The 9,169-nt window shown below is 32.4% G+C and overlaps 2 protein-coding genes across 7 annotated transcripts in view; both read left to right on the top strand.

The window, feature by feature from the left end:
• The first annotated feature begins 797 nt into the window (after positions 1–797).
• Positions 798–4,052, top strand: LOC106786507 (solute carrier family 25 member 44). Of its 4 annotated transcripts, XM_014747972.1 has the most exons (6): positions 1,029–1,046; positions 1,258–1,581; positions 1,763–2,082; positions 2,237–2,541; positions 2,609–2,795; positions 2,886–4,052. In XM_014747972.1, exons 3-6 carry the CDS (start codon positions 1,908–1,910, stop codon positions 3,203–3,205), a joined length of 987 nt encoding a protein of 328 aa, XP_014603458.1. In that variant the 5' UTR covers positions 1,029–1,046; positions 1,258–1,581; positions 1,763–1,907; the 3' UTR covers positions 3,206–4,052. The 4 variants fall into 4 exon arrangements, with proteins under 4 accessions (XP_014603460.1, XP_014603461.1, XP_014603458.1 ...); XM_014747974.1 differs by lacking the exon at positions 1,258–1,581 and having other exon boundaries at positions 798–1,046; XM_014747975.1 differs by lacking the exons at positions 1,029–1,046; positions 1,258–1,581 and adding an exon at positions 841–991.
• An 808-nt stretch (positions 4,053–4,860) lies between these two features.
• Positions 4,861–9,169, top strand: part of LOC106786523 (calcium-binding mitochondrial carrier protein SCaMC-2-A) — an 8,589-nt gene continuing 4,280 nt past the window's right edge. The window contains exons 1-4 of one of the 3 annotated variants that reach the window (XM_014747996.1): positions 4,861–5,730; positions 6,313–6,439; positions 6,841–6,928; positions 7,054–7,165. In XM_014747996.1, coding sequence (XP_014603482.1) covers positions 5,515–5,730; positions 6,313–6,439; positions 6,841–6,928; positions 7,054–7,165 — 543 coding nt within the window. In that variant the 5' untranslated portion in view covers positions 4,861–5,514. The remainder of the gene's footprint in view (positions 5,731–6,312; positions 6,440–6,840; positions 6,929–7,053; positions 7,166–9,169) is intronic. The other 2 variants (XM_014747997.1, XM_014747999.1) reach the window with 2 other exon arrangements.

Genomic DNA, 9,169 nt, shown 5'->3' with positions numbered 1-9,169 from the left:
TAGTAATTTGATATTCTATAGAATATCAAAGTATTATGTTCGGTGCCTAGGAAAAACTGGAAGAATTTTGTAACTTCCGACCTCGTCTGAAGGCTCTTTGCATTCATAGTAATGCCGAGGAATTACTAGCAATGACTGATTTACGGCTTTGACGGTAACATATATATAATAGAAATGTGCTCTTAAGAAGGATTGCAAGATTAGGTCTACCTTAACAGCAGAAAAAAATGAATAAGTGCTCACTATTTGCTCAACTTTATTTTATCAAATATTTTTAATTTATCGTTAATTAGTTGAAAAAAATTATTACACTTTGAATAATTATGAAATGGCGACGTCATGAGTGGGAGATATGTTATACGCATGCTCAACCACAAATTCAAGGCGCCAGAGCACTTTAAAAAAAATGAAATTACCCTAAAGGGGACAATTTAAAGTTTATCTCCAAAGTAAGAAAAAAAAGTTGACATAGAACCGCAACAGCATAAAAAAATGAAAAAATGATAATATTTACCTATTGTTTATACATTATGAACAATTAACTACTTACTTCTTTTCACTACCCTCTAGGTTGTTACTTTTTCGGTATAAACTGTAATACCAACAGGATGGTGGTAAATTGGCATTTGCATTGAACGTCGATAAGGCAGTAACTATTTTTGTTTATCATTTTATGCAATTTTCGAGAAAGAATATTTCTTTTAATTTCAATATCGTAATATAATGTAATATCGAATTACAATTATATTTTGAATTGAAAATATGTTCATCAATCCATGCGAAATATTTAATTACTCAATATTTTCTACGTATAATAAATGGAAGTATCGTTTATCAAATCTCTCTCTTTCTCCCCCTATCTCGCTCTCTAATAATATTGCACTATGAATTTAATAGTAATTTAATAAAATCTCAACTTATTATTGCTCAATGTCCCTTTAGTCACGTGTCTGATATAATAATACTGATATGTGCCGAACCTAATCTAATTGTAAGAAGAATAGTAGATATATAGAGTAACTGAATTCACACACAAAAACTATCAGGTTATATCGAAGATATTTCATATTTTATACTTTTGTTTATATATTGTTTGTATAATTTAACACTTACATTTATTAATTAAATTAACATTTCTCTTAAAGAAAATGAATATCTTTTAATCACTTGAGAGAGTCATTTTCGTTCATACGCATATTATATTGTAAATATAATTCTCTGTAACAGTGATAATACTATTTTTATATTTGGTTGTAGAGTACAGTTCCCCCAACACCTTGTCATTATACATGCTTTGTAAAATATTATTGCATCAAGTGATATTTGCACTAAATGTTAAAATCCATGAATGATCGAGTAAACAAAACATAATCATTCGAAGAAGATTATCAAGGTTTACAAGTAAAAACTTCCCTATCAAGATGTTTCATCGAATTATTTATCATATTAATCTCGTTAAACGATAGTTGCCAAATATTTATTACGAAATCTTGTTGTGTAAAATAATGCAAGTAGTGTTGCCGTGTATTACCAATGTTATTAAATGCGCGATTAAAATATAATTAGCATCGTATTATTAAGGTTAGAAAACGTTCACTGCTAGATTCATTGTTACTAATACAACATTTTTTGTAGTTTTTCATTTAAAGTTTCTTCATTAGAAGCGTATACAGTATAATATTACAGTAATATCAAAAATATATTCAAATAAGTTTATAATATAATACATAGGGATGACATACCTTTTTCTCTATAATTTCAGATCTATGAGAATTCAGATGAGATAATGAGATATGAGTAGATATTTTCTGTAATATAGAGACAAGATATGCAGGATCAAATAAAAGGAAGACTTTTGCCTACTTTTCTTGCAATATTTGAATCTAACTTACAAGTCAACGTTGAAGATGTCTGCTGTGGAGGCACCCCCTTTTATTCGGACCATAGAATGGGATATGATGGACAAAACAAAGTTTTTCCCATTGAGTATGCTTTCTTCTTTCTCCGTACGATGTTGTCTTTATCCTCTTACCGTAATAAAAACCCGACTTCAAATACAAAGACACAATGTCATGTATAATGGTAAGTATGCAATAATACAACAAGAAGTTTCTGTTTTAATTTAGAAAGAAAAAGACAAATTCAAGATTCTTTATAGATCTGTAAATTTGTATTACGTAATATAACTAGTCTAACAACACAGACATTAGCTAATAGTAATTTATATTAATTACAGGAATGATAGATGCCTGTAAAAAAATTTATAAACTAGAAGGGTTTTCTGGGCTCTATAGGGGTTTTTGGATAAGTTCTATACAAATTGTATCTGGAGTATTTTACGTATCGACTTATGAAGGAGTACGTCATTTGTTAGGAAGAGAATCTCTTAATCTTCGTATAGATTCTCGTGTAAAAGCATTGATTGCAGGAGGTGCTGCTAGTTTAGTGGCTCAAACAATAGTCGTACCATTTGATATCCTTAGCCAACATCTAATGGTTCTCGGGATCAATAACAAAAGTGATAAAGTTTATATTGATAAGGTGAGTAAACGAAAATATGGACCAATTAATATATACATTAATAATAAGTTCAATATTGTCGCGACAGTTAGGAATGAATCCACTTGGTTTAAAAGTGGAGCCTGGAAGGTCACGCGCTCACATATCCATAGAAGTTGTAAGATCCATATATCACAGAGATGGCTATAGAGGCTTCTATCGTGGATACATAGCATCTTTATGCGCATACGTACCGAATAGTGCTCTTTGGTGGGGCTTGTATACAGTATATCAAGGTAATCGTTAATCTATTTTATGACAATTCTTTAATATCTATGCAATGCACTAACTAATACCCACTAATTTCCTTCCATTGATTTTTATAGATGAACTTATAACAATATTTCCAATATGGTTTTCGCACTTATTCATTCAGGCAGTGGCTGGTACGCTTGGTGGTTTTACAACAACTGTTATTACAAATCCTTTAGACATTGTAAGAGCAAGGTTACAAGTGCAAAGATTAGATAGTATGCTTACCACATTCAAGATTTTGTGGATCGAAGAAAGACTTAAAATGTTTACAAAAGGCTTATCTGCTCGTCTTGTTCAATCGGCTTGTTTCAGTTTTACAATAATATTAGGATATGAAACTATCAAGAGAGTTAGTATTAATGAAGAATATAAAAGTTTTATTAGATGGTGAATTTTAAAATGTCCATTTGTATAAATGTACATTTAAATGAAATCAAATGCATTTTATTAAAAAATACATATGCAGACGCACAAATGTGCACACACAAACTTTTCTAAAAGAGAAGAGAAGTAAATATACAAAAGTAAGTTGCTTCGTCGATTGGGAGAATCTAGAGAAATATTTTCAACGCCGAGTATAAAATATAATGATATATTTAAAAAACTAAACAAGGAGGTTGAAGTCAATATTAAGTAGGCTAGAAATCGCAAATATTGAATCATTCATGGCACAAATCTACTAACGTAACGAACTAACGTAAACGATCAGCTATATCAAAAGCTTTTTTTCATAATATTAATCTGACCAGTTTTCATATTATTGATATTTGTTGAATCTAGAAGAAACATTTTGCCATAGAAAATCTATCATTACAGTATGTTTATTGTCTCGCTATAGAAATAACTTTTAATTTACTATTATATTTATATAACGTATTCATTACTAGAGTAATTGAAAGATATATGTATATATACAGTGAGTGTCATTTAAAATCGTACACCGTTAAACAATTAGAAGACAATTTAGAAATAAATATATTAATATATCTTTATTACGTATTTAACGAATTTTTCTTGAAAGGATTATTTATAAAAAATAAATTAAGCAAATACGATACTAATGCAGAATAAACGCCCGTCACTGAAAATTCAACGCGTTGGTGTAACTGTAAAAATAGAAGTAATACCTGCTATTTCCGCATTTAAAAGTTGGTCGTCCTTGTTTTCAAGATCATTTAAATGTTTTTCTTTTATTGTCAGAATCAATTTAATATGTATTAAAGTAAAAATAATAAAAAGTACATTCGTATTAATATTAAATAACTCGTAACACAAGGCTATTATAAAATCATTCTAATTCGATATTTTTGTGGCAGGTAAACTTTATTATATACGCTGGTTATAATTAAATAATGTTTAAACAATGGTACATTTATTTAAACATTGCATATCTATTAATATACTTGGAATATTAAACAATCTCGATCTGATATTTGATTAGAAAAAAATGTTCAACTCAAAGTTATCATTGGCCAGAATCGTTAAATACTTATTATACTTATTAGGCTACAAAAGTATCATGTTAGACATATAGTATGTTTAAAAATAACCGATAAAAAATAATACCAAATAATAAGTTCAACATTTTAATTGGAGGGTGGCGTTTAAATGCCTTTTACCCGGCAAACATTGACTTTTCGAACAAATTAATAAGTACTTGTAATTTAAATGATTTATTTCTCAATAATTCGAGATTTTTTATTAATTAGGACCATCATCCTATATTATCCCTTAGAATCTATAGAATATTTCGAGCCTCTGAATGTTTGTAATTTATTTGAAGATGATAAATTAAAAAAATAAAAGAAATTAGTTTGGAAGTGTATTGCATATACCGTTATTCAAAGATGTCTGAAAATATCCCGCCAGTGAGAAGTTCGCTCTTATTGGCGAATACGCATGTAGACCATTGCGAATAGAATAATAGAGAGTAGATTTTAAGGATAAAAACGTTAGGAATAATTTTGTCAAGAGAAATAATCGTTTAGCAAGAAAGTGGCGCTAATAACGTTATTAATTGAAACTAACGGTCTATTTGTAATGACGAAAAAGGTGTGACTACTGATTGGCCGCATCATTGGTAAGTGGCGCTAAAACCGTCGCTTGGAATTGTTCGATCGACGCGACTATTATTAAATTAAACCGCAAGATCTTTTCCAAAAGGATGCTTTTTGAGAAGAAAAAGCAACTAACAATAAGAGAAATAAGGCGTGGAGAGTATTCTGCACCGTGAAGAGAGAAACGTTCGACAGATTTAACACATCCTCTCTCCCTCCCTTCCAACGTCGATCGTTTTTGCTGGAAGCGAAGAAAGAAAGGGGGAAGACAAGGGAAGGCACCGGTCGTCGCAGTGCGGCGGATATATCACGCGAGTCGTGACAGATCGGAGAATCGTTTCTCGAGTAATACTATTAACAAAAATGCCAGAGGAAGAGGGTGCGTCCTAAATGTGATTTTTTGTGTGCGGCTGATTCTGCATGCGATGCCCCGACCAATAAATATAATAAACGACCAGGACTATACTAACATCGAGTACACTAGTATATGCAAGGGTATTGTCATATTTGTCGATAAGATTAGGAACATTAATGCGTTTGTGCATTTTCACCTTTGAGCTATTTTCTTATCGGAAAAGTCCAATAAACGTTTCCGACGCGAACAAAGTTCGTGCGAGAAACGTAATCGTTGTTTAAATGTTGTATGAATAATCGCGTAAGCGGAAAAATGCCCGCGTCTCGTGGAGGCATGGTGCATGGTGTTATGCCACCGCACTACCTCCACGAGTTGCCGGCACAAGACGAGGAACGGCTCGAAAATATATTCAAAAAGCTCGATCTCGATGGAAACGGCAGAATCGACGTGCACGACCTTTCAAAAGCGCTTCACGAGGTCGGTGTCCACAAGCGGTACGCTGAGGTAATCCTTTCTTTTCTTTCCTTTTCTTCTCTTTCCTTTTCTTTTCTTTTCTTTACTTTTTCATTCTTATGTAAATGGACGATCTCGTTGCATTTCCACCTGTCCACCTACTTCGTCTAGTCATCGTCCAAAGCATATTAAATAATATTTATTTCACATTGTTCAGCTTGAAATGTCCTTACCGGCATCATTTTCTTATCGTAATTATTGTATTAACGAGGGAAATAGGTCAAGCGCATCTTTTAAATGCACACGTACCTACATACATGCACAATCTGCTTACTTAACATTACGTACACTCGACAGTCTAGTATTTTATGCAATATTGTATTTCTATGGTTTCTTCGCCTAGAGATAAACAAGAACTAATCGCTCCAGTATTACGTCGTGTCGATCCCTCAGAATTAAGACTAATCAAAACTTTATCCATTTTCTTCCATTTGAATGAAAAATAAGCGTGATTACTGCTTTTAACAACTTCATTTCATCTACATTCCACATCATTGCAAATAAGTATTTTCATATAATCTATATTATATAGATAATGTGTACATGTAATATATGGTTGTTTTTTTCTTTCAGAAATTCCTTGCTAGATCGGATAGTACAAAAAGCGGTGACATCAGCTTGGCAGAATTTATACATTATGTTCGCGAGCATGAAAAAAATCTTCGTCTTCAATTTTCTGATCTTGACAAAAATAGAGACGGTGAGTATATTATACGATAGAACGTTATTTTACATTAGCACGTAAAGAACTTTTAATAATTATCTATAGAGAGTCATACAATTGTTTCCTTCGTTGTAACGGTCATGTGCCAATTTATGCTCTTAACATTTAACCAAATACTTTTTTCCTTTCTTCTCTTTGTAAGCTGTAATGTCCTTGTGAGAGAAAAGATTGATCTTGTTTTATCATCGAGTATGCATCTATTTGCTCGATTAATAACCGATTTTCTATCCAAAATACCTAATGACTGATTTGATCGATACAAAAATCAATCTATAGACAATTAAATTACCTTCTGGTAATGAAATAAGTCTACTTATAAAACAAATTTAAAAATCTAAATACAAACTGCTTACTGATCCGTGTCATTTTATTCATAGGCAAGATCGATCTTGAAGAGTTGATAAGAGCATTTAAGGACTTAGGAATAGAAATGGATCGTGGCGAGGCAACCAAGTTGCTACAACGGTAAGATGTCCTATCTTACAAATTAGTGTGACGTATTAATGATCTGCTTTGTCATTGAACTACTTTAGACCATTACCAATTTGGATGGAATAATCTTTTAGTTTCTCTTTACAATTGATTTGCAGAATGGATAAAGATGGAAGCCTTAATATAAGTTTCAACGAATGGCGAGATTTCCTCTTGTATGCACCGAGCACCAATATCCATGAACTTATACAATATTGGCGACATTCTACTGTAAGTATTTTCTGAGGCTCTAAACAATCTCTTATTTTATTATCGAATAAATTAAACAATTGCATTGTACATATTTAAATACATATGCATACAATTTATTATTATGATTCATCAATAGAGCGTTTTCGAAAGCGTCGCGTTAACGCATTACTCGTACGTAGTACACATAACAATCGTCGTTTTGTCCAATCAAAACTCAACGTGGTAGGGGGAATAGTCTGACGTGTGCCATAAACATGATCGTCTGCAATCTAGGCCGCCACTGATTCGTCGACGAAGAAGGCTCGTCCGTGGCTGTGACGTAGGAATCGTCATTAGATATGACCTTCCTCATCTCCAGCTGTTTCTTCCTTTATTTTTATCTTTCTTCCTTTCTTTTCTTCCTTCTTTCTCTTGTACATTTTTCGACAGGTGAATACAACGCTTGCGCGTTAATTCTCTCCTCCCTTCCTTCCTTTTCTTACGTGTCATGTGCTTGCTTATATACTTTTTTTCTCCTCCATGCATCGAATGTATCTCAACCGTTTCGATGAACTCATATACTCGAGTTTGTTGAACTTTAAATATCATACAGCTAGAAATCATACGACATTGATTTCTTTTACAATCCTAAACGATCTTACTGCTAATGTTTATTTCTAATCATTCAGAATTATTTGTTCAAAATGTATTCGAAAACAAAAATTGTTTTTTACGTCATCGTCGTCGTCGTCGTCGTCGTCGTCGTCGTCGTCGTCGTCGTCGTCGTCACTCGAACGTGAACTTTGAACATGGTTGATTAAAACGTCTTATCAAAATGATTATTTATTGCTATTTATTTTTCAGCGTCGAGCGATACGCGTCTGTTTATTCTAATTAGAAATGCCTCGACGATCAAAACTTTATCGTAATTTAGATAATCTTCCAAAACAACTACTGTCTTTTTCTTTTTTTAATAATAATGGTTACACGAAGGTAGAGGAAAAAGTCGGAATTACGTGCAATTATGACGGCATATAGCGATAACCAGTGCAGGAAGTACGTGTACAAAGAGTTCTTCTGTCTCTATGCTCTTTCTGTTTTTTGTCGTTCACAATACGAGATCCTACATATTACCTCATGAATGAGATAGGAAGAAATATTAAATAGAGATAAAGAATGTTCCATTCTATTAAAAATCTTAACATTAAGAAACTAAATATAAATAATATTTGCATAAAGTGATGAAATTTTTCCTGTCATTTCGTCAGCTGTTTCTAAAGCCATCGAGGTCATCGCCTTGCGTCGTCTCCGGGTACTTGCAAGTGCTGTATACGCATATTCTCGTACTTTACTCTAGTGTAATTACCAATAATTAATTTGTATCTATATGATTATTCATTATCATATCTTTTCTTAACTCGAATTGTGTATAGAATTAATTAGAGTTCCAATTGTCTAAATTCTTTCTTCTCTTACTTTGGAAAATTGAATAGAAACACGTACATCCTACATATATATATTTCTTTTAGGCAGCTGAAAATATGCAGCTGTTACATGACCACCAATTATTATCCACGAACAGGGTACGAGTGAAAGGAACCTTTGATCTTATTTTATCACATTCTATCTAAAATAAAAACAACTTTCTTTAGAAATATTACAAACAACCAAATTTACTAACTTAACTGAATACTTTTTAGACAAGAAAATAATTCCATCTCGTTTTACAGATCAAGTTTGCGCAGGAATTATCGAAGGAAGATTTAAGAGTACTTTTGCAACATGATAAATAGAAGAGATTTCTAGACGGATAAATGACTTTCTTCCTCGCTGCACGTCGTTCGCTTCAACTCCATTAGAGTTCCTAGATTCGGTCGTCTGTATAGGAGAAAAAATGAAATTCAAAGTTTAGCTTTGCTTTTAATACCTGACCAAGTGGAACTCCCATTCCGACGATATTAACAGTAGACGAAGTGGCGAAGGAAATGTGCGTTCATTTCTCTCTCTCTCTCTCTCTCTCTCTCTCTCTCTCTCTCTCTCTCT

The sequence above is a fragment of the Polistes canadensis genome, unplaced genomic scaffold (assembly GCF_001313835.1).
Source record: "Polistes canadensis isolate GaletaPanama2010 unplaced genomic scaffold, ASM131383v1 scaffold_75, whole genome shotgun sequence".
Lineage (NCBI taxonomy): Eukaryota > Metazoa > Arthropoda > Insecta > Hymenoptera > Vespidae > Polistes > Polistes canadensis.
This window is presented reverse-complemented; position numbering and strand designations above follow the sequence as displayed.